This window comes from Oncorhynchus mykiss, chromosome 19 (assembly GCF_013265735.2).
Source record: "Oncorhynchus mykiss isolate Arlee chromosome 19, USDA_OmykA_1.1, whole genome shotgun sequence".
Lineage (NCBI taxonomy): Eukaryota > Metazoa > Chordata > Actinopteri > Salmoniformes > Salmonidae > Oncorhynchus > Oncorhynchus mykiss.
Window position 1 is genome coordinate 25,569,714 of NC_048583.1, and position 26,508 is coordinate 25,596,221.

At 42.4% G+C, this 26,508-nt stretch overlaps 1 protein-coding gene across 16 annotated transcripts in view; it reads left to right on the plus strand.

The window, feature by feature from the left end:
• nrxn3a (neurexin 3a) overlaps window positions 1-26,508 on the plus strand; it is a 427,764-nt gene that overhangs the window by 351,905 nt on the left and 49,351 nt on the right. For all 16 annotated transcript variants that reach the window (XR_005037682.1, XR_005037684.1, XR_005037683.1 and 13 more), the window contains 3 exons: window positions 1,755-1,926; window positions 19,440-19,529; window positions 21,234-21,541. Coding sequence is in view for 13 of the 16 variants with exons in the window: in XM_036954492.1 (XP_036810387.1) it covers window positions 1,755-1,926; window positions 19,440-19,529; window positions 21,234-21,541 (570 nt within the window). In the remaining 3 variants the exon portion in view is untranslated. The remainder of the gene's footprint in view (window positions 1-1,754; window positions 1,927-19,439; window positions 19,530-21,233; window positions 21,542-26,508) is intronic.

The window sequence follows — 26,508 nt, forward strand, 5'->3', positions numbered from 1 at the left end:
TCCAATGTTGACCTAAATGACTAATGATGATAAATACAATCCACCTGTGTGTAATCAAGTCTCCGTATAAATGCACCTGCACTGTGATAGTCTCAGAGGTCCGTTAAAAGCGCAGAGAGCATCATGAAGAACAAGGAACACACCAGGCAGGTCCGAGATACTGTTGTGAAGAAGTTTAAAGCCGGATTTGGATACAAAAAGATTTCCCAAGCTTTAAACATCCCAAGGAGCACTGTGCAAGCGATAATATTGAAATGGAAGGAGTATCAGACCACTGCAAATCTACCAAGACCTGGCCGTCCCTCTAAACGTTCAGCTCATACAAGGAGAAGACTGATCAGAGATGCAGCCAAGAGGCCCATGATCACTCTGGATGAACTGCAGAGATCTACAGCTGAGGTGGGAGACTCTGTCCATAGGACAACAATCAGTCGTATATTGCACAAATCTGGCCTTTATGGAGGAGTGGCAAGAAGAAAGCCATTTCTTAAAGATATCCATAAAAAGTGTTGTTTAAAGTTTGCCACAAGCCACCTGGGAGACACACCAAACATGTGGAAGAAGGTGCTCTGGTCAGATGAAACCAAAATTGAACTTTTTGGCAACAATGCAAAATGTTATGTTTGGTGTAAAAGCAACACAGCTGAACACACCATCCCCACGGTCAAACATGGTGGTGGCAGCATCATGGTTTGGGCCTGCTTTTCTTCAGCAGGGACAGGGAAGATGGTTAAAATTGATGGGGAAGATGGATGGAGCCAAATGCAGGACCATTCTGGAAGAAAACCTGATGGAGTCTGCAAAAGACCTGAGACTGGGACGGAGATTTGTCTTCCAACAAGACAATGATCCAAAACATAAAGCAAAATCTACAATAGAATGATTCAAAAATAAACATATCCAGGTGTTAGAATGGCCAAGTCAAAGTCCAGACCTGAATCCAATCGAGAATCTGTGGAAAGAACTGAAAACTGCTGTTCACAAATGCTCTCCATCCAACCTCACTGAGCTCGAGCTGTTTTGCAAGGAGGAATGGGAAAAAATTTCTAGTCTCTCGATGAGCAAAACTGATAGAGACATACCCCAAGCGACTTACAGCTGTAATCACAGCAAAAGGTGGCGCTACAAAGTATTAACTTAAGGGGGCCGAATACTTTCGCAAGGCACTGTATTTAGGCTTGCCATAACAAAGGGGTTGAATATGTATTCACTCAACACGTTTCAGCTTTAAATGTTTTATTAATGAGTAAAAAAAAATTAAAACATAATTCCACTTTGACATTATGGGGTATTGTGGGTATGCCAGTGACACAGAATCCCATTTTAAATTCAGGCTGTAACACAACACAGTTTCCTGTGGAAAAAAGTGAGTAGGTGGAATTGGTCACCTGAACTGTCAAGTCTGTTCTCTTCCACTATGTGACTGTGTGAGCCTTCACTGCTCATTAATCTAGTTTCTCTCTCTGGTTTATTTAACATCATTGATTTTTACAAGTGTGTGTGTGTGTGTGTGTGTGTGTCTGTTATCCAACAGAAGGGGCCATTAAGGTTAATATAATGTATTATTTATTAGAGACTGAGCGAATAGAATGAAAAGAGAAAGAGAATTAAACCTTGAACAAAAGAGTAATAACTATATCTGAAATGGGACGCACAAAATAGTAATTTGTCAAAAACAAATGATTTGCCTAAAAATTTGTTCCAAAATTTTAAACAATCACTAAATTAATTCCTTTGTTTGTGTCTTCTTCTAGGAACAAGGGAAGATCGGTGTGACGTTTAACATCGGCACAATGGACATCAGTGTGAGAGAGAGCAGCACCCCTGTGAATGACGGGAAGTACCATGTGGTGCGGTTCACCAGGAATGGGGGCAACGCCACACTCCAGGTGGACAACTGGTCCATCAACGAACACTTCCCAGGAGGTACGGAAGTCCTCTCTCACTACACCTGCATGGTTTAACCTGTGCTGTGACCTACCTGTTACTTTTGCATGCATGGTGTAGGCCTTTGCTATTTGCCTGTTACCTTTGCATACACAAGGTGTGTTTACTTCCAGTTTTCGGAAGTGAAAAACCTATTCTCTTTACATGCATGGTTTAGCTCATGAATCCAATAAGTTGTGAACGTACCCTAAACTCACTGGACACCATGTGCCTCTAAACTCCTTCCCAGAGACCACACCACCTTGGCGTTCAATGCCCACCTCTCCTCTACTGTTCCTCCCTCATCTACTTGAAGCTTTTAAGTGCATAGTTGTCATTATCCAACAAGCATATGTTTACAGTTACCACAGTTTGAAGGCCTTTTGGCTGCCTTCTGTTTGCAATGCTAAGGAAAGGAAACCAGAGACAAATTGGAAATGTTAAATATCTCCAGTATCTCGTGGAGGGACATCTTGATGAATGCAATATGTCAGAACTCTTGGTTTTTAATAATACAAAGGTATCGACTAGTCAACTTCCATTATCTGCGAAGAGTTATCAGACATCTTTGACGTTTCCAGTTGGTCCTGTGTTCGGCCGTAATGTGAAAAGGACCTCAGACTTCTTCACTTTTATCTAAGGAAGTGTTAGACCATAGGCTGTTCTCTGGAGTGGGTTGCTGTTTTTTCCCTGCCAAATACTCTGTCTGTTTAGTGAATGAATAAAGATGGACATGGAATTGGACTGACTTCAGGCTCTCTGGGTTTGCAATGGGTCTGCATACAAATGGAGCGATCTCTTCTCAGGACTGGTCGTGATGCCTCAACTGTTGCTTTATTTAAAGGTTGGAAGAGCCGGCCTTATCCCTGTCAGAGTACTCTTAATTTCCCTATGACAATAGGGTGACTATGACAATAGTGGACTGATGCAAGACTCGAGCTAATGAACCTGCAACTACTGGTAGAAATGTAGCTCTCACTGAAGCTGCAATTACTGGTAGAGATGTAGCTCTCACTGAAGCTGCAACTACTGGTAGAGATGTAGCTTTCAGTGAAGCTGCAACTACTGGTAGGAATGTAGCTCTCACTGAAGCTGCAACTACTGGTAGAAATAGCTCTCAGTGAAGCTGCAACTACTGGTAGAATGTAGCTCTCACTGAAGCTGCAACTACTGGTAGAAATGTAGCTCTTAGTGAAGCTGCAACTACTGGTAGAATGTAGCTCTCAGTGAAGCTGCAACTACTGGTAGAGATGTATCTCTCAGTGAAGCTGCAACTACAGGTGGAGATGTAGCTCTCACTGAAGCTGCAACTACTGGTAGAAATGTATCTTACACTTTACATTACATTTGAGTCATTTAACAGACACTTATCCATTGCGACTTACAGTTAGTGTATCAATCTTAAGATAGCTAGGTGGAACAATCACATTATGTACATTTTTCCTCAATAATATAGCTACCAGCAAGTCTGAACTAGTAAGGGAGAAAAAAATGTAAACATCACAAAATTATTTTTTTTCAGGGTGAGGAGGTGATGTGGGGGAGGGGGGGTGCTGTAGGATTATTTAAGATAGTCTTCGAACACCTGCGGGTTGCAGCGTTCTGGATTAATTGCAGGGGTTTGATGGCACAAGCGAGGTGCTCAGCCTACAGGGAGTTGCAGTAGTCCAGACGGGAAATGACAAGCGCCTGGATTAGGACCTGCGCCGCTTCCTGTGTGAGGTAGGGTCATACTCTACGGATGTTGTAGAGAATGAACCTGCAGGAGCAATCACTGCTTTGATGTTTGCAGAGAATATATGTTTGTATAGAGAGAAGAGGTGAGAGCCTAGAACCGAGCCCTGGGGGACACCAGTAGTGAGAGTATGTGGTGCAGACATACATCCCATCCAGGTCACCTGGTTGGAGCAGCCTGCCAGGTAGGATGCAATCCAAGAGTGGGCAGAGCCTGAGATGCCCAGCCCTGAGAGGGTGGAGAGGAGGATGTGACGCTTCACAGTGGTGATGGCAGTAGATAGATCTAGGAGGATGAGAAAAGAGGAGAGAGAGTCAGCTTTGGCAGTACAGAGAGTCTCCGTGACACAGAGAAGAGCAGTCAGTCTCGGTGGAGTGACACATCATAAAACCTGAATGGTTAGGGTCAAGAAGATCGTTCTGAGAGAGATAGTGAGAGAGTTGGTCAGAGACAGCACGCTCAAGTGTTTTTCAAGTCTATTTTGACGTCAGAGGGGACGCATCTAGTGGACAAGGATCAGTTGATGAGGGAAGTGAGGAATTGGAGCAGGTCTCCAGAGATGGTCTGGAGAAGGGTGTAGGGGAAGTGGTCGAGTGGGCAGGTTGTCCGGCGGCCAGACCTCCCTCACTAGTTGCAGGATTCCATCTGGAGAGAGTGGGGAGAAAGAGGTCAAGGCGTAGGGTAGTTCTGTGTGAGTGGGACAAGTGGACTCAATAGGCTGAGAGAATGAGGAGCGGATGTCATCAATCTCCTTTTCAAAGTGGATGACAAAGTCCTCCGCAGAGAGGGAAGGGGGGTAGAGGATTAAGGAGGGAGGAGAAGGTGGAAAAGAGTTTCCTTGGGTTAGAGGCAGAAGCTTGTCATTTCATGTGATAGAAAGTGGCTTTTGCAGTGGATACGGGAGAATGGAAGGTAGAGAAACAGGGGTGAATGGATGATAGGTCCTCTGGAAGTTTAGTTTTCCTCCATTTTTGCCTAGCTGCCCACAGCCCTGTTTTGGGAGGAAAGTGGACAGTGCGAGTCATAGGATGCAGAAAGGGTGGAGAGTAGGGTCGATGAGGTAGAATCAGGAGACAGGAGGGAGAAAGGATTTAGCAGAAGGGAGAGATGATAGGATAGAAGGGGAGATAGTAGTGGGAGATAGAGAGCAAACATTGCAACAGGGTAGGGGCTGAGTGGTTAGGGTTGGAGAAAAGGGATACAGAAAAGGAAACAAAGTAGTGATCAGAGACCTGGAGGGAGGTTGCAGTGAGATTAATAGGCAAACAGCCTCTATTAAAGATGAGGTCATGCGTATTGCCTGTCTTGTGAGTGGTAGGGGACTGGGAAAGGGTGAGGTCAAAAGAGACGAGGGGAATTAATTGAAGGCAGACGTCAGGCAGTTGAAGTCGCCAATTTCGAAGAGCGGTGAGCCATCGTCAGGAAATGTGCTTCTTAAGGTGTCAAGCTCATTGAATAACTCTCTAAGGACACCTAGTGGGCAATAGATCAAACCAATGTTAATCTTGAGTTGACAAGTGACAGTGACAGCATGGAATTCAAATGAGGAGATGGACAGGTGAGAGAAAATAGAAAATCTCCACATAGGAAAAATGAGTAGCCGTGTGCACCACCGCGACGGCCAGATGCTCTCGAACTATGAGAGAAAACTTAGTCAGATGAAGAGAGAGCAACTGGAGTAGCAGCGTTCTCTGAGGTGATCCATGTCTCCTTTAGGGCCAAAAAGTCAGGGGACTGAAGGGCAGCATAAGCTGAGATGAACTCGCCGTTCTTCACCGCAGATAGGCAGTTCTAAAAGCTGCCAGAGAACAGAAATTCCACATGAGTTGTGCGAGCAGAGTACACTAAATTAGAAGGGTTGCAGCCAAGGGGTGGTGAGCGTCTGTAAAGCTTACAGAGAGAGGCGCGAACAGGTATAGAAAACACAAAGTTGCCAGATACAAAAGAGCAAAATGAGATCATCAGAAAATAACTAGGTAAGATACTAAAGTGAGAGAATGGTCTGGAGCCTCCCACTCCTTCCGTCCTTGAACAACTCGGCAGAACCGTCTTTGTTTCGGCGACGGTCATAGTTTTGCAACGAGACCTCCGCTTACAGCTGCCGCTGAGAAAACAGGGGAGGCTGAAGTACTAATACTTATTGCTAATTGCCTTACATAGATGAAAAGCACACCTCCCGGTACTAATTGCTGATTGCCTAGCAGAGGAGAAACCACTCCCCCTCCAATACAGCCACTGACTACCAAAACAACAAGTCACAAATTGCCCTGCCCCTTAATCCTGGTTGACCTGTCAACAATAATCTGTAAATGAATAGCAGTCAGCAGTACACACACCAAGTAGGCTACTGGGAAGACAGACAGCACTTAAAGTAGATGGCCCTATCTAGCAAAATGACAGTACTAGGCAACAACTGATCAAGACAAAAATTATACTTATCACTGCTGGAGATACAGTTCCCACTGCCAACACTATAAAATGTTGTACAGTACATTATACCATTAACATCCCCCTTGGAAACATCCCCTTTGGCATGTGATGTCTCGTTGCCTTCCTGTGTTGAGTACATTAACATCCCCCTTGGAAACATCTCCTTTGGCATGTGATGTCTCGTTGCCTTCCTGTGTTGAGTACAGTACAGTACATCTCCCATAAGAGCTGAATCTTCCCTCTAACCTGCCACACACACTGAGCAGAGCAGCATTGCCTCAGCATCTCCTAGGTCTGCCAGTATCACTCACGTTAATGATTCAGACTGGTGCACAGTGCGCCACTCGGCCTCATTACTTCAACACAACACAGACATGGACACTCTGATGGGAATAGGAGCCAGGAGGGAAATAACTTCCCTTGCATTCTCTCTTCGGTTCTTTCTTTCTTTGCTTCTTTCTTTCTTTCTTTCTTTCTTTCTTTCTTTCTTTCTTTCTTTCTTTCTTTCTGTGTATCTACTGCTCTCTCTCTGACACACACACACACACACACACACACACACACACACACACACACACACACACACACACACACACACACAATTACCTACACTGATCAACAGAACCCTTTCATTTCTAAATAGGGACTTCTTGATGACTCTATAGCCTAGTCAGTACCTGTTTGGTTGGAAATTAGCCCATTTAGGCATTTTATCCAGCCCTCTCTCCCCCAAATTGGCAGTTAATTTACAGATTAGTAAAGCCTGTAATTCAACCATCATTGATCTTCCTCCCCTCCTGTAATATCAATGTCATTTACAATCTAATTGCTAGTTTGGCCACTGCCCTGGGGGACTTGAAATTACACTTGAAAAAGCTTAATGGGAGAGTCTGCACTTGAATCAAGGCCTTTTATACCCTTACAATGAGCCACAGCAGGCCCATCAAATGAATGGCCAGACTTCTATGTCGTCAATGGGCTTGCTCATTTTTCAGTTTTTCCATGTCTTCTGCTTCGTCAAGTAATAGACAGCCATGAAATATGGGTGGAGTGACACTGGATGGGCTGCCACTGCTACATGGCTTAGGGTAGTGAATACTTTTTACATCACTCTCTGGATAAAGTGTCTGTTAAATGTAATTGACAAAAATGTAAAGAGTTAGCTGTTGTACTGCCGAGGATCTGGGTTCATTTGCAGTTTAAAAGGATCTAGGATATGGGACGAGTTGATAGTTGTGTAAGAAACTAGTTGGTTTTATGGGTCTCACAGATGATTAAGGTTATCATAAATGTTAGGAAAAGGGTTAAATGTGTAAAACTGTAATTATGCTATGTCTTAAAATGTGTCCTGTGAGATATCTAGTATCTGGTTGACAATCCTTACCTCACATAGGCCTAGATACGGGAACCATTTTAGGACATCCCCAGCCTCAAGCCTCAAACCTCATCCATACAGTTTAGTGCTTATTGTCACTGTTTTTCTCAAAGGATGTCTCGTCTTTCTTTGTCCTGGTGTTTTTAGTATAGACATTTTATGCCGTGCTAACATAAACAGCCATTTACAGCCATCTACAGTGACAAACTGTAAAGTGAGACTTTTTCATGTGCCGCCTTGGGGACCATAAAGCTTATTAAATCTAAAGACGGGGAAATGGACCAAGGTGTTCTGCGGTAATGGCACCAAACATCTGTGCTTTTTATTTTCTTAATGCTTGGAGGTATTAATCCTTAATGGCTCCTTGGCTGCTCTTTGCCAAATCTGTGATTGCCTAGCTATTATAGCTGACCTATCAGTCTCTTACCAGGGGAGGGAAGGGCACATATTACTTCTTCCTTCACAAGAGGCTTCAGGCTTTAGAAAGTATAGGGAATTAAGTTATGCTCCGAAGCTCCGACAGAAAAATGTGTGGAGATAACTTTTACACACCAATATTTCATTAGTTAGCAAGTTGCTTCTAGTAGATTGGTACAGGATTTGAGTGTACCCGACCGTGAATGCTATTGGTTTACAATGTCTTAAAGGATCCCCGGGTCTTGAGGTTTTTGTTAATATCCTCACTTAATTACTTAATGTTCTAAATTATCTCATAGTTAAAGGGATACTTCTGGGTTTTGGCAGTGATGCACTTTATCTACTCCTCCAGAGTCAGATGAACCCGTGAATACCATTTTATGTCTCTGTGTCCAGTGTGAAGGAAGTTAGGGGTAGTTTTGCGAGCCCCAATGCTAACTAGGACCTCATTGCCAATATCCCGAAGTATCCCTTTAACAATCAATCAATCAATCTATCAAATGTATTTATAAAATCCTTCTTACATCAGCTGATGTCACGAAGTGCTGTACAGAAACCCAGCCTAAAACCCCGAACAGCAAGCAATGCAGGTGTAGAAGCACGGTGGCTAGGAAAAACTCCCATCCACAATGTGGATGTTGGCTCATAGAATGGGATTAGGTTAAACCTGCCGTAAACCTACATACAGTTGAAGTCGGAAGTTTAAAAAAATAAAATAAAAATGTTTTTTAACCATTCACAAATGTCTTGTTAACAAACTCGGTCAACTTTGTGCATGACACAAGTAATTTTTCCAACAATTGTTTACAGACAGATTATTTCACTTATAATTCACTGTATCACAATTCCAGTGGGTCAGAAGTTTACATACACTAAGTTGACAGTGTCTTTAAACAGCTTGGAAAATTCCAGAAAATGATGTCATGGCTTTAGAAGCTTCTGATAGGCTAATTTACATAATTTGAGTCAATTGGAGGTGTACCTGTGGCATCATGGGGAAATCAGCCTCCACAACCTCCACAAGTCTGGTTCATCCATGGGAGCAATTTCCAAATGCCTGAAGGTACCACGTTCATCTGTACAAACAATAGTACGCAAGTGTAAATGGAACCATGGGACCACGCAGCCGTCATACCGCTCAGGAAGGAGACGCGTTCTGTCTCCTAGAGATGAACATACTTTGGTGTGAAAAGTGCAAATCAATCCCAGAACAACAGCAAAGGACCTTGTGAAGGTGCTGGAGGACACAAGTACAAAAGTATCTATATCCACAGTAAAACGAGTCCTATATCAACATAACCTGGAAGGCTTCTCAGCAAGGAAGAAGCTACTGCTCCAAAACCGCCATAAAAAAGCCAGACTACGGTTTGCAACTGCACATGGGGACAAAGATCGTACTTTTTGGAAAAATGTCCTCTGGTCTGATGAAACAAAAATAGAACTGTTTGGCCGTAATGACCACCGTTATGTTTGGAGGCAAAAGGGGGAAGCTTGCAAGCCGAAGAACACCATCCCAACAGTGAAGCACGGGGGTGGCAGAATCATGTTGTGGGAGTACTTTGCTACAGGAGGGACTGGTGCACTTCACAAAATAGATGGCATCATGAAGGTGGAAAATTATCGGGATATATTGAAGCAACATCTCAAGACATCAGTCAGGAAGTTCAAGCTTGGTTGCAAATGGGTCTTCCAAATGGACAATGACCCCAGGCATACTTCCAAAGTTATGGCAAAATGGCTTAAGTACAACAAAGTCAAGGTATTGGAATGGCCATCACAAAGCCCTGACCTCAATCCTATAGAAAATGTGGGGACAGAACTGAAAAAGTGTGTGCGAGCAAGGAGGCCTACAAACCTGACTCAGTTACACCAGCTCTGTCAGGAGGAACGGGCCAAAATTCACCTAATTTATTGTGGGAAGTTATGGAAGGCTACCCTAAACGTTTGACCCAAGTTAAACAATTTAAAGCCAATGCTACCAAAAACAAATTGAGTGTATGTAAACTTCTTGTCACGGCCTGACCATAGAGAGCCCTTGTTTCTCTATGGTGTAGGAGATCAGGGCATGACTAGGGGGTATTCTGGTTTAATATTTCTATGTTGTGTTCTAGTTTATGTTTTCTATGTTGGTGTTTTGTATATTTCCCAATTAGAGGCAGCTGGTAATCGTTGTCTCAATTGGGGATCATATTGAAGTAGATATTTTTCCCACCTGTGTTTGTGCATGTGCACCTCTTATGTTTCACTTTTGGAATGAATATATGGAACTCAATATCCGCTGTGCCTTGGTCTCGTTCTTATGACAACCGTGACACTTCTGACCCACTGGGAATGTGATGAAAGAAATAAAAGCTGAAATAAATCATTCTCTCTACTATTATTCTGACATTTCACATTCTTAAAATAAAGGGGTTATCCTAACTGACCTAAAAGGGAATTTTTACTAGGATTAAATGTCAGGAATTGTGAAAAACTGAGTTTAAATGTATTTGGCTAAGGTGTATGTAAACTTCTGACTTCAACTGTACATTCGTTTTCTCTATGGCTATCTTTGAAAGACTTGTCTCTCTCCATCATGTCTGTGGTCTCAAATGGAAGGTAAAGTGTCACCTGTCCTGGAAACACCTACATACCCATAAACGAGGGGACACTAGAGCTCACAACCTTCATTACTGTTTGGGCCAGGACCCATTCTCAGATGACAAGCCCTTTTCCAGGAGTATTCTGGAACACTGCCAAGATTCTGATTGAGACCAAACTGCATGTACTGTGCCTGTCCACTCACCCTTACTCTCATAGTCCCTTTTAAAAAGTAATTTCTCCATCTCTCTCTCTCTTTCTCTCGCTTTCTTTCTCTTCCCTGCTTCCAGTAACTTTGTGCACAATCTCAAAAGTAATTGATTGGCAGGAAAGCATAAACCTGTTCTATGTTGCTCGCATTTTTAAAAGTAAGGTCAAGTAATGAAGTGGCAAAATTACTGTTGTGTGTGTGTAACACAGTGTAAAAGCTTTGACTACTTTGCCGTCAGCTGAGAATGTGCACTCATCGCTTACTGAAGTTTAGAACCACGGCAGTTGGCGTGAGAATGAGCACCACAATGCAATGGCCACCTTACCTGTAATAAACCCAGGTGCCATGTGATTTGAATCTCTCAGCAAGATGAGGTTAGGGTAACTCACAGAGACCCGATCAGCTGACTCCAGGAAGGATAAAGGTGTGAGTGCATGTATAAATAAGTCAAGCTGTTGCAAGAGAAAAGAACAGGTGTGTGATCAGGTAGTTTTTTCACCTGCGATGGCAAAGAAAAGGAAGCTATGAAAGTAAAGACTGTATTTAAGAGACAAGAGAGAAAATGGTGAGATGGACAATGGAGGAGGAGACAGGTGAATGCACAAATGAGTTACTTGGTATCTGGGGAGAAATGATTGAGGAAGAGAGAAAAAAAGAGCTGGAGAGAAGCGTGAAGTACAGAACAAACAGCCATAGACAACACTCACAGATGTTTAAGGTGATAAGCAGTACTGTCTTATTGCAGGAAATCCATGGAAAGTTTACATTTTAACACCAAGACTGTATATTTTGCCAACAGTATATTTCAGTAGTAGCACAAAAGTGCAGTATACCCGTGAGCTCCAACGGTATTGGGACAGTGATTTTGAGGGTATTTTCATCCATATCAAGTGAACTGTTTTGAAACAGCACTTTTTGTACATATTCCACCCATTTTGTGTATTAAAGTAGTAAAAAGTTAAAGCTGCAATATGTCACTTTTTGGGCGACCTGCCCTAATTCACATATAAATAAATGTAAGTTATAGATCTGCCATTCTCATTGACAGCAAGTCTAACACGGAACCCAAACCGGCTGCGTGCGTGCGTCATCGTGCATTAATGTGTCCTATTTAGCTAGCTTGCTGTTGCTAGCTAATTTGTCCTGGGATATAAACATTGAGTTGTTATTTTACCTGAAATGCACAAGGACCTCTACTCTGACAATTAATCCACACATAAAACGGCCAACCGAATCGTTTCTAGTCATCTCTCCTTCCAGGCCTTTTCATCGTTTAACTTATATGGTGATTGCATCTAAACTTTCATTGTATGTATTACCACGACTACCGGCAAAACAGTTCGTCTTTCAGTCACCCACGTGGGTATAACCAATGAGGAGATGGGAGAGGCAGGACTTTCAGCGCGATCTGTGTCAGAAATAGGAATGAGTTCTATTTTAGCCCTTGGTGTCGCAGACGCTCGTTGGCGCAATAATTGAATAACATGGATTTCTAAATTTAATTTGCGACGCTCCTGAAATGGTGGGACTACTGTATGTACAAAACGTCTTGTAATTTCTAAACGGTTCACCCGATAGGGATGAAAATACCCTCAAATTAAAGCTGACAGTCTCCACTTTAACCTCATAGTCATTGTATTATCTAAAGTGCTGGAGTACAGAGCCAAAACAACAAATAATGTGTCACTGTCCCAATACTTTTTGGAGCTCACTGTATATTGTGTAGTATAATTCTGTAAGAACATCAGATAGCCTTTGTGAGGCCATTGCCATCCAGGCTGTGTGATGCATGGTGATGTCCCTATGTCTGCCTCAGCCTCCCCTCCAGGCCTCAGTGTCAGTAATAGCCAGCGACAGCGGGGAAAATGGTCGTCAATTACCTCCGCCATTGGGCTGTTCTGTCCTGTTACCCGGGTTACGCTGGCCCGTGTCCCCGCGTGTGGCAGTCAAATCACTGGATCATTTTGGTGGTTTTGTGGAGCTGCAGGGACGGCGTGTGGTGAACAATCTCTCTGGAACTGCTGACTGCTCATGATGGAAAAGACACAGACGGGCTCATCTTGCACATATACACATGCACATTCAATATTGAGAATGCATGTTATGACAAGAACATTTGACAGGGTAAAGGTTGTTGTCATTGTGAACACAGATAGTCTTTGGACGTTCTAGAAAGATGCTAGATTTACCTTGGTGTTAGCTTATGATTTACTCTGTTTGGCTGTTCAGTTGGTTTTTGATATTGTACTTTTGGGGTCACATTACTGATTTAATTGTAGTTAATTATGGGGCTTAGATAGACCACTGTTTTGTTGTTGTGTCCGTAGTGTTTTCACAGTGTTTTTTTCTGAATGTTAAACAAAATAAACAGAATCCCCAAATCCCCAAGCCGACTAGGCGAAAAATTTGTCAATGTGCCCTTGAGCAAGGCACTCAACCCCTAATGGTGTTAGAGTATGTGTGCATATGTGTGTGTGTCTCTTCACAGTCCGCGTAGTGTTGTTTTATCCTTTTTTTTTTTATCAGATTTTATTGTGTTACTTGTTGTGGAATAGAGTACCATGTAGTCAAGGCTCTATGTAGTACTGTGCATTTCCCAGAGTCTGTCCTGGACTTGGGGACTGTGAAGAGACCCCTGGTGGTATGTCTTGTGGGGTATGTATGAGTGTCTGAGCAGTGTGTTAGCTGTTTGAACAGACAGTTTGATGCTTTCAAAATGTCAATACCTCTCACAAATACAAGTAGTGTTGCATGTCAATCTCTCCTCTACTTTGAGCCGGGAGAGAATGACATGCATGTTATTGATATTGGCCATCTGTACATTTAAGGGCCAGATGTGCTGCTCTGTTCTGGGCTAACTGTAATTTGCCTTCGTCCTTCCTTTTGGCATTTTACCATATAACTGGGCAGTAGTCCAGGTGTGATAAAACTAAGGCCTGTAGGACTTGTTTTGTTGATTGCGATGTCAAGAAAGCAGAGCAGCGCTTTATCATGGACAGACCTCTCCCCATTTTAGCTACCGTTGCATCAGTATGTCAGTTTGCAATCTATGGTTACTCCAAGCAGTTTAGTCTCCTCAATTGCCTCCTTATTAATTTCAAGATTTAGATGAGATTTTGTGTTTGGTGAAGAATTTGTCACAAATACAATGTTTTTAGTTTTGATATATTTAGGACTAGCTTATTATAAACCACCTGTTCTAAAACTGACTGCATCTCCTTGTTAAGTGTTGCAGTGATTTCACTTGCGGTGGTAGCTGACGTGTATAATGTGAAGTCATCGGCATACATAGACACACAGGCTTTACTCGAGGGGCCAAGACCGCTATGTTGAAGTATGCCAAACTCTACCTGGTCTACGTTCCCCCTACAGAGTTCCATCTCACTTATGGGAGCCAGCCATGCAGATATGATGTGTTGTAATCCCACAGGAACCTGCTTAGAGAAACACTTTTTCAGCTCAGCCATGGTCTGCATGCTAAGATGCCGGCGGGGTAGTCGGTGAGAAAGGAGGGCGCAGAGGGACAGCTTCCGAGGAAGAATTTTGAGCACTTAATTATGACACTTTATCATGTCAAAAAGCGATGACAGCAATTTGTAAGAATAGAGATTACGGAGAAGAAAAGTCTGTTCATAAATTTTAGGGTGCACAGATAAGTAAGACTTTTCAGGACTATATTACTGCAAAAGACTGTCATGTAGCCAGTGTCAGTTGTCCTGATCAGGTCACATCCAGGCTGTATCACAACCGGCCGTGATTGGGAGTCCCATAGGGTGGCGTACAATTGGCCCAGCGTCGTCCAGGTTTGGCCGGTGTAGGCCGTCATTGTGAATAAGAATTTGTTCTTAACTGACTTGCCTAGTTAAATAAAAGTTCAATAAAAAAAATAAAAAAATGTCCCAATAACTAACTTTAATAGGGAACCTTAACAATGTTCCTTCCTTCTCTCCTTTTAGAGTTTTTCAGTATTCTATTCAGAACCACTCGTTCCGTTCAGGTAGTACTAAAGTACTCCAAACAGTGGTTCATTGCCCTTGAGTTTTCTTGTCCGTGAGGTATAGCTAGTAGGCTTGGGTGGTATACCGTATATAACGTATACCGGGGTATTTTAAAATGCCCACGGTATGATTTTCGAAACCATCGATAATTGTTATTTTTAAATAAACACCTGCAGTCAATTGTGCACTAGGTTAATAGATAAAGCAGATTGCGTTCTTAATTTCGTCTGTTGTATTATTTTTTCATTATGAAGCTGTTCCCTTAAGCAGCTGAGGAGCTGGGGTGTCTGTCCTTGCAGTTAGTTTATGTTCGCTTAGGCTTGTTATCATTTAGCTAGCATCCACAATGGGAATTCGCTAGTACTTTGTTTGCATTTGTTACCTTAATTATTATTATTTAAAAAACATTACGCTTGGAAAGAAATAGTTCCCCCTTGTGTGCACTGCGGGTAATACCTTATACCCCGGGATGGTACAGGAACAGTATGAAGGCATGGAAATCTGGATATTTCCCAACCCTAATAGCTAGAGAGATAGGAATCGATTACCAGAGTCACGCTTGTTGTGGAGAAGAGAGGAATGGAGAAAAGAGAAAGAGAAGAAATACTCTGCAGCAAATTGCCTTGAAAAAGCAGCACCTCCTCCTAGCTTATCAGGAGCTGCATTCAAAAGACACACGGCGTGTTTGAGGATGATTGCTTTCATTTGCACAGGCCCCCTGTTTCATATGAATGAGGCTGCGTTTCGTCTGAGCCACCCCTGTGACAGCCACTCCGTCGCAGGTTTATTTTCCCTCTAGCTTTCTGCAACTGGCTCGACACACAATGGAGACGAGGGAGCGGAACGCTATAGCCTGCCTCTGAGGCCAGCTCCTCCCCTTTGACTGGCAAAAGACATCAAGCCGGCGTCTCAGAACTTGATAAGTACGGAGAATTGACCTCCTATCAGGAGTGATTGGGTTGATTGATAGGTATGTCGGCCTATGGCTCCATCTGGGAGATGATAATGAGGAGCCTACCGTGCCCGGGGACTTTCCGCTCTCTTCTCGGTATTGGGAAAGCGTGTCCATGATCCAAGAAGTCTTCTGTGTCTGTGGGGAGGAGAACAGAAAGACGGTGGTCCATGTGAGACCCTAGATGCTGACTTACACACTGCAGAGCAGTTCACAACATGGACCCAACTCTGTCACTTTCAGAAAACCTGACAACACATATACATTTTCTCAAAGATCGAGAGAGAGAAAGAGAAAGAGAGGGAGTGAACGATAGAGAGAGGTGTTGTGATTGGATAAGAAACACCTTGGGCCACCTTTATCTGCAGAGGATTTAAGGTAATGGTGTCGTGGATAAATACTTGTGTACCCTACAAGCCAAATACAATTACTGCTATCGAAAACAGAATCTCCCGCCCCTATAAATCTCTACTGGGGGCCGCGGGGAATGGAGGGATGGAGGGAGGAAGGGATGGAGGGAAGGGGGGAGAGATAAGCCTTTCAGTGTGAGCCAGGCGTCTAATCCTGTGATTTAAATGAGAGCAGTGCGGATGGCCAGATAAAGGACCCGGACTGCCATTGTCTCTTAGAGATACTGAGGGGAAATCTTCCAGAAGGAGGCTCCTATTTCCATTGGGCTAGGCAGTCAGCATCAAGGAGAGTGAAGAGAGGGGAGGGGGGATGGAGTTGGGAGGGGAGAGGGAGAGAGCGAGACGGCCCTCTGGGAGAGTCAGAGAGCCCTGTGCAAATGAATTCTGTCAGTGGTTCCACTCAGGGAGGAAATGTTAGGGGAAGAAAGAGAGAATTTTAGATGTAGGCATATAGAATTAAGAGAGTGGTAATAGAGAGAGGAAGTGTGGGATGGTGAGCAGGACTGATAGAGAGTGAGAGATAAACACAGACCCACACACACACCACAGTCCAGGCATAAGATTGCTTTCCATAGCAATCACAAGGGTGATTGGGTGAATGAATCATTATGGAAATGATATAGCTCCTGATTTGACAGTAACTGATGCAAATATAAACTGCATCATGCAATAAGTATAGAGGCATCCATAATGTCTTACTCCGTCTTTCTTTTTGTTCTTTATCTTGAGAAAAAAAAGAAGGAACCCACACATTGCTCTTGATAGTGTCACTGCTCTTTAAGAAGCTTTAAGTATCGGCCTCAAGGCCTTCGTCAGAGCTTTTGTGACATTTTTTTCTTTGTTCTATATCTTGAAATGCTGTCAGTCTTCAGACAGTAACACCAATGAAAGGTGACATCTATGGAACTGATGCTATTTTAGTGCCTGGGAAGGATGTATTATATATTTGACAATATCTGGGGCCTTATTTATAAACCTTGCGTAAGTACGAACCTATATCCCAAAATATGCATGCATCAATTTTCACGCAAACCTTCAGACCATGTGTATGCCGATCTGCTAGTGGTTGAAATATTGTATTTCAAGCTGGCAAGTAAGTATTTTGTGCAAATGGGGGATTTGACGAAAGGCTTATTCATACAAAAATGGAAACAGGATAACATATTTACAAGACTGCAACCTTTTGCCATTAGCAAGAAGAGTTCAAATCTATGTTTTATAATTAGACATAGGAATATTTTTCCTATTTGATTTTTATAGCCATTGCAGAATATATTCCTCACCTTTTCTGGCCATGATGGGTTCATGTTAGGGAAGGAGCCACACAACAAATTACCATGTGCATCTCTCATTTAATTGGGCCTAGTGAAGAGATAGGCTATTTGCATTTCAAGTTTTGCAATATTGTAGGCCGCGTGGTTTATAATACCGGTATACAGTCGAATTTAACAGCTGATCTTTTACATTGAAGTATCTATCAAGTTTCAAGTTTTTATTGTCACACGCACAAGTACAGTGAAATGCCTTTTTTGCTTGCTCTTTCCCAACAATGCAGTAATGAATATCAGTAGTACTATAAAAAATCAATTAAAAAGTCAAGTAGATATAAAATGTGTTTTTTTTAGTAGCCTGCCCTGCAATGTTTTAGAATTTGCGGTCAGTGACAGTCCATCATGTTTAAGTTGGGGGGAAAAGTCGTTAGAAAAAACATTGTTGAATTCAAACGTTCTGTTGACAGGTCCATGACAATTTGCCGTTGTTTTCTCATTCAAAAACTGACACAGTCCTTTTCCAGATACAGCATAAATTACTGCTAAAGATGAAACCATTCTGCCAACCGAGTAAATAGACCGGTAGCTTATGTCAAATATTTGACAGTATGGGTAGGCTACAGTATTGCTGTGCGATAGGAGCGCGACATCATTGTCTATTTAATCTCAAGAGTCTATACCAAGGCAGGGTATATAAACCCAATAATCTATTGATAAACTAAATATTGAACAACAATTTGTCTTTTGCATGCCGTGGCATAATGCCAATAGTTCCAAATTGTACAGCAGATAAAGGGAGTTATTGGCACCATATTAGGTGAATGGAGGAGTTTTCAGGCAGAGTTTTAATGTGTCATTCACGAGTGCACAGTTTTCGACAGGTCTGGTTTATAGCGGCAAACATGTATTTGAATGGCATACATTTTACGGCAAGTTTATAACATCTCAATATGTGTGTACTTGCGCTGAATTTTCAGAAATGGCGCATGCAGAAATTGTGTGAAATTTATGCAACAGTTAGAAATAAGGCCCCTGTAGAGCAGCAAACATACTGCAGGCAGGGTAAAGAGCATGAAAACACACACATAGACACACACGTGGACTCGTGCAGACACACACACTCACACACACAGCTACCTGCTGTCTCTCTATCATTGCAGAAGGCTAAAATGAGGTCTCTCTTTAGAGGATAGAAAAGGAGGGAAGATACGTGGTAGGGGTTCTCACTTTGGGTGGGCCCTAAGGTACCCCTGTCTCTTTGGGGTCCTGGAATTTGGTTCCTACCTTGGTTTCCTTGGTTCCTACCCTGTGGCAGCATGTCTCCCCATAGGGGTTACTTGACTCTGGTGTGGAAACAGCAGGCGTTTCTACACCAACAGCATACCCATCCTAAAACATCCCAAAGCATATTCAACCCTATTCCTTTTCCACCCCTACTGTTCCACCTCCATTTGCCCCCAAGGCCTTTCCCTGTTTCCCAGTATGGTGTGTAAATGCACGCATGCACACGCGCACGCACGCACATGCACACACACTAAACCTTCTTTGACTACTGAGGTGAACTGGTTTCTGGGGAAGAAAAAGCAAATGCATGTCCAGTGAAAATTGCTATTATCACAGCTTTACTCCTATTTTCTGTTCTTAATGTTGGATTTGAAGAAAAAGACCACCTTAATGCCCATGAACTGTGTCCTAATAGTATAAAATGGTTGCATGTGCATTGGAAGGGTTGGTTAACTGTTATTTATTTAAGATACTTGAATACACTTCATCCCATGAGAAAAAAAAAATGCTGGTTTTTATGATGGCTCTAAATATCTTTGTCAATGTTTAAATGAATTGAATGCCAAAAATATAGTGGTTCTTCTGTCGCCTGTTAGTAAAGCCTTGTGAAAACCAGCAGAGCAGCAAATGACCTCTATTTGTTAACACTTTACTCTTAACACTTCGCCTATCTCATAAACAAGACATCAATTCTAACCTGCAATTAAAGGTTTAACATTTTTTTTAACTGCTTGCATGAAAATGAAAACAATAGTTTGAAGTGAGCATGTGTTTAAATTGTGTTAAAATGCCTGATGCCAAATGCAGACTGTTTTCTAAATGTTTTAAATGTTTTTTAAACTTTAAACAGCGACAACCGATAATGAACGCCTTGAAATTGCCACTAAGAAATTCCCATTGAAATACGCCCGGCCAGTAGTGGACTGGCTACAAGAGAAAGGTAACCTTAACACAACTTCTAACTTTTAAATTCTCTTCTATTGAGCTCAACATTTAACTTTTTATTTTTGCATTTGCCTGCTGAACTGATACTTTGAATTTATTTTACTACTTTAAAATATGATTTTAACATGAACTAATAACTTCCTAACCTCCTTTTCTTTCTCAATTCGAATGCATTTGATCAGATTTTTTGATACCCAAGTTAATTACCCAAGTAAATCTCATGATAGTTCATAATTCATAATCATTCTACTCAGTTAAAGGGACTGCTATTGAAGATAATATTCCATCCTATCTCGTGTTCATATTACACATGAAAAGATTATTTCATATACTCTACATCTTGAATCCTTCTAAAATTAGCTTTACGATAAAAGAGAAATAACAAAAGCTTAAGTATCTCCTTAAAGTCCCTTTAACACCCATTCAAACTTGAATGCAATTTCAAATGCAAGTAGTCACCTAATGCATGAATAAATATGCTGTCGTACATCTACAATGTGGAGTCAGTTAACAATCATTTGATGTACAATCATTTTTTCATTTATTAATTCTGTAACCAGAATTCTATGTTGATGGCATTGGAGAATGATTGCATTAAACTGGGTAAACAATTTTCTAACAGCTCAACAGTTTACTCAGTACTTGCTAAGTTGAATATTACGATTTGTAATATTATTCATTTTTTGTTGTTTTAGGTTTCAAATATACGCTTATTCAAGATGTTGTGTCGGTGATATTACTTAGAATACTTAGATTTGACATGTGCTGTAAATATCCATTTGGCAATAATTTTTCCCATTTGAAACTCGACAACCTCTTTTCGTGTACTGCTTTTCTCTTTCAGATTCCTGCCCTCCTGATGTATACCTTTGGCCTTAGCCCTAGCTTTTTAGACATCAGTTCCTTTCTCTGCTTTCAGGCTTAAGCATTTGCCCAAGCCTATTAAACATTGTTTCCTACCTCTTCTTTCAGGCTTAAGCATTTGCCCTAGCCTTTTAAACATTCGTCCCTACCCCAGTCTTTGTCTTCTTAGCTATGGCATTAGCTCTAGCCTTATTAGATGCAGCTGATCAGAGGCTGCCCCAAAGGGCCAGTTTGAGGAGACAGACATAAAGCTTTGACCTTTTCTCCTCCTTTCCGTCCTCCTCTCTCCTCTCCTCCCTCAGCCTCAGATCACAACCCGTAATCTCGTAATTACGGCTAACAACATGATGACCTTTCTACAGTGAATCCATCCTGGGAGACATCACCCTTGTAGCCAGACGTGTTGACCCTGTATATTTGGGGTTAGCTCCCTGGGCCCAGGCTAGTTATAGCCTCTTCAGTTGACCTTTCTTTATAGTTTCACCATAAAGGTTTTTACAACCGACCTCATAGTGACCTCGACAATATACTGTAAGGACCTTTTGATTGTCAAGGACTTATAAGTGTGACGTACACACGCACACACACGCACACACACACACACACACACACACACACACACACACACACACACACACACACACACACACACACACACAATGAGGTCATGGCAGACCAACATTTATCATATGAAGCCGGATCTTTGAGTCAACCAACATCTCCTCCCATTTCAAGAACAGTTTGGATATTGAATAAAAAAAACAGACCTTATTTTCCTACTCCATCTCTTGTTGTTCCTTGATGTGAATGACCTCTGTCTGGTTCCATCCTTTAGGTCGGCAGCTAACGATATTCAACACCCAGGCCACAGTCACCATCGGTGGCAGCGACCGCAGTCGGCCCTTCCAGGGTCAGCTGTCCGGCCTCTACTACAATGGCCTCAAGGTCCTCAACATGGCTGCCGAGGGCAACCCCAACATCAAGATCAACGGCAGTGTCCGATTGGTAGGCGACGTGCCCTCTGTGGCCGGGTCGGCTCGCACCACCGCCCAGCCCCCCGAGATGTCCACCACCTTTATTGAGACCACCACCACCATGTCCACCACCACCACCCGCAAGCACCGCTCCTCTCCCACCATACAGGTAGGGCCTGGGGACGGGGAGGAGAGGAGATGGGTGATATCATTGGGTGGAGTTGGTGTATGATAGGGTGAGGTAGATCTTGAGAGAGGAGGGTATGGTTAGAATTTTCATTGGTGCTGAGGGTTGCTGGGCGTTCCTTTGACAAATCAAGACACCCATGTAAGTGTTTCATGTATTAATGTGTATACCACCATTGGCATACACAAAATCTCAATGAACATGTCACAGGAGATATACAGATGATGTCATGCTAACCTGAGAATACATGCATAAAGCCATATCAACAGCATAGAGATTACCAGCCACATACCAACGTATACTATATGTGCTCCATACATGTCCCCTGAACAGCTGTGTGTGGAGGACCACGACAGCCCCATCTTCTCCCCAGAGACAGAGGCACGCTCAGAGACCCTGTGGTTTAGATGGAGAAATTAGCCCTAAGCCCTTCATCATCTCTGCCTGCCTGTTTTACACTACAAATAACCACATAGCCCAAATACCATTTTTTTTGCAAGATGTTTTTTTTTTTTTTTTTAGATAAATGAGGCCAGGAAAGGGAAAACTCTGGAAAACCTACATGTCTGTCGGACCTATGGGTTCAAATACTATTTTTAATTATTCAGATACTTTATTTGTGCTTAATTGAGCTTGCCTGGTTTAATGGACTATTAGAATAGTCACAAAACAGAAAACCCCATCCATTTGACACTCCAGGCAGGCAAACACTCAATGATTCTGAAAGATTTCAAATAGTGTTAGATTAGATGATTACATTAGATACGTTTATTAGTCACATGTACAGGGTCGCAGATGTAATCGCAGGGCACAGTGAAATTCATATGTTCTGAGCTCCAAGAGTGCAGGTCGAAAAAAAAGAGAAGTGAAGTATTTGAACCGAGGTCTGTGTCTGTTCGTTCTGTTTCTGGGAAACAGAGAGAGAGTTATTGTCACACTTACCCTGGTGTGTTCAGGTGCGCTAGGTGTTTTTCATATTATGCAAACCATTGTGTACAAAGCCCTGCATGCTTTCTAGCACAGCCAGCCACTGTATCAGGTGTCAGTTGGGATGGTTTGTTTAGGCCCAGGTGTGGTTATGGGTGCTTTGATTTACAGGTAAGTGGGGCATTTTCTTTGAATGACTATATTTTGTATACCAGACTTTCCCCATTCATTATCTACTGGACATCTATCAAATATTATATTAATATTACACATGAAAATATTAAATCTTAATTTATTCTGCACAAAAATATAAATGCAGCATGCAACAATTTCAATTATTTTACTGAGTTACAGTTCATATAAAGAAATCAATCAATTCAAATAAATTAATTTGGCCCTAATCTGTGGATTTCACAACTGGGCAGGGGCACAGCCATGGATGGGTCTGGGAGGGTAAAGGACCACCCACTGGGGAACCAGCCAATAAGAATTAATTTTTCCCCACAAAAGGGCTTTATTACAGACAGAAATACACCTCAGCTGTCCTGGTCTGGTCTCAGACGAGACCGCAGGTGAAGAAGCCAGATGTGGAGGTCGATGGCTGGCATGGTTACACGTGGACTGCGGTTGTGAGGCCGGTTGGACGTACTGCCAAATTCTCTAAAACAAAGTTTTATGGTAGAGAAATTAACATTCAATTTTCTAGCAACGGTACAGGTAGACATTCCTGCAGTCAGAATGCCAATTACACGCATTGTGGCATTGTGTTGTGTGACAAACATTTTAGAGTGGCCTTTTATTGTCCCCAGCACATGGTGCACATGTGTAATGATCATGCTGTTTAATCAGCTTCTTGAAATGCCACACCTGTCTGGTGGATGGATTATCTTGGCAAAGGATAAATGCTCACTAACAGGGATAGAAACAAATTTGTACACAAACTCAGAGAGAAAGAAGCTTTTATGGAACATTTCTGGGATATTTTATTTCAGCTCATGAAACATGGGACCAACACTTTACATGTTGTGTTTAAATTTTTGTTCAGTATATTAATATATTCTCTATTTATACTATAATAACAAAATGGGAGGATAGATTGGACATACAGTGCATTAGGAAAGTATTCAAATCTCTTTACTCTTTCCACATTTTGTTACATTACAGCCTTATTTTTAAATGTATTTTAAAAATTCCCCTTATCAATCTACACACAATAACCCATAATGACAAAGCAAAAATAGTTGTTTTTAAGTTTTGGATAATTTATGAAAGAAAAAAAGTATTATTCAGACCCTTTACTTGGTACTTTGTTGAAGCACCTTTGACAGCGATTACAGCATCTAGTCTTCTTGGGTAGGACGCGACAACCTTGGCACACCTGTATTTGGTGAGTTTCACCCATTCTTCTCTGCAGATCCTCTCAATCTATGTCATGTTGGATGGGGAGCATTGCTGCAAAGCTATTTTCAGGACTCTCTGGAGATGTTTGATCTGATTCAAGTCCGGGCTCTGGCTCGGCCACTCAAGGACATTCAGAGACTTGTCCCGAAGCCACTCCTGCGTTGTATTTCCTGTGTGCTTAGGGTTGTCGTCCTGTTGTCCTTAGGGTTGTCGCCCCAGTCTGAGGTCCTGAGCGCTCTGGAGCAGGTTTTCATCAAGGAAATCTGTACTTTGCTCCATTGATCTTTACCTCGATCCCGACTAGTCTCCCAGTCCCTGGAAAACATCCCCACAACATGATGCTGCCACCACCATGCATCACCGTAGGGATGGTGCCAGGTTTCCCCCAGACGTGACACTTCAGGCCAAAGAGTTCAATCTTTGTTTCATCAGCCCCGAGAATAATTTTTCTCATGGTCTGAGAGTCTTTTGGTGCTTTTTGGCTAACTCCAAGCTGGCTGTCATGTGCCTTTTATTAGGGAGTGGTTTTCGTCTGGCCACTCTAACATAAAGGCCTGATTTGTGGAGTGCTGCAGAGATGGTTGTCCTTCTGGAAGGTTCTCCCATCTCCACAGAGGAACTCTGGAGCTCTGTCAGAGTGACCATCGGGTTCTTGTTCATCTGCCTGACCAAGGCCCTTCTCCCGCTATTGTTTAGTTTGGCCGGGCAGCCAGCTCTGGAAGAGTCTTGGTGGTTCCAAACATCTTCCATTTAAGAATGATGGAGGCCACTGTGTTCTTGGAGACCTTCAATGCTGCAGAATTGTTTTGGTACCCTTCCTCAGATGTGTGCCTCGACACAATCCTGTCTCAGAGCTCTACAAACAATTCCTTCAAACTCATGGCTTGGTTTTTTCTCAGACATGCATTGTCAACTGTGGGACATTATATAGACAGGTGTGTGCCTTTCCAAATCATGTCCAAACTATTGAATTTACTACAGGTGGACTCCAAACATCCCAAGCATGATCAATGGAAACAGGATGCACCAGAGCTCAATTTCGAGTCTCATAGCAAACAAAGGGTCTTAAAACTTAACATAAATAAGGTATTTCTATTTTAAGTTTTTAATAGATTTGTAAACATTCCTAAAAAACTGTTTTTACTTTGTCACTATGGGGTATTGTGTGTAGATTGATGAGGATTTTTATTTATTTAATCCATTTAGAATAAGGCTGTAACGTAACAAAATGTGGAAAAAGTCAAGGTGTCTGAATACTTTCCCGCAGGCACTGCATGTGATGTCAGGATTACATTTGTGTCTTAGTATACTGTATGTGTCCCCTCCAAAAACTCTAAAAGCATCTTCATTCCAACTGACCTCCATATCTCTCGCTCTCTCTCTCTCTCTCTCTCTCTCTCTCTCTCTCTCTCTCTCTCTCTCTCTCTCTCTCTCTCTCTCTCTCTCTCTCTCTCCGGCCATCTAAATCAAAATGCTTTACAAACACTTTTCAGCTTGGAGCCAATAAAAGTCTGTGGCTGAGTAAAAACATAATCACGATGACCATTTCATAGGTGCCCCGGAGAACAAATGGACCTGGCTAGTGGTCATGATATTAAAGCCATAACTCTCCACAGAGAGACTTTGACATACAGTATTGAGGGGCTAATGTTGAATGACGCGAGCTCAGCTTTAGCTAGCGCCACAAGCTTTTCTCGGCGCAGAGCACAGCTACTGTAGAGCAGTACACTGTTCCTAGAAAGGCTTTTGTGAATGTTTAACTACCCCTTGATGTTTTACCCATGTTAAGTTTACAAGTTTAAGCTACTGATGCCTGCAACACCCTTGCTATGAGGTGAATGAAATCTAGAACTATACTGAACAGAAATATAAACACAAGATGCACAAGATTGCTGAGTTACAGTTCATATAAGGAAATCAGTCAGTTGAAATAAATACATTTGGTCCTAATCTATGGATTTCACATGACTGAGCGGGGGCGCAGCCATGGGTGGACCTGGAAGGTCATAGGCCAACTCACTTGGGAGCCAGGCCCTGCCAATCAGAATGAGTTTTTCCCCACAAACGGGCTTCATAACAGACGGAAATACTCCTCAGTTTCACCAGCTGTCCGGGTGGCTGGTCTCAGCTGATCCCACAGGTGAAAAAGCCGGATGTAAGGTCGTTGGCTAGCATGGTTACACGTGGACTGCGGTTGTGAGGCTGGTTGATGTACTGCCAAATTCTCTAAAATGACGCTGGAGGAGGCTTATAGTAGAGACATTCCTGCAGTCAGCATGCCAATTGCACGCTCCCTCAAAACTTGAGACATCTGTGGCATTGTGTGGTGTGACAAAAATGCACATTTTAGAGTGGCCTTTTATTGTCCCCAGCACAAGGTGCACCTCTGAAATGATCCGCTTCTTGAAATGCCACACCTGTCAGGTGGATTGATTATTTTGACAAAGACAAAATGCTCACTAACAGGGATGTAAACAAATGTGTGCACAACATTTTAGATAAATAAGCTTTTTGTGCATGTGGAACATTTCTGGGAAATTTTATTTCAGCTCATGAAACAACACTTTGCATGTTGCGTTTATATTTTTGTTCAGTATACATAGACCTAGATAGACCTATTG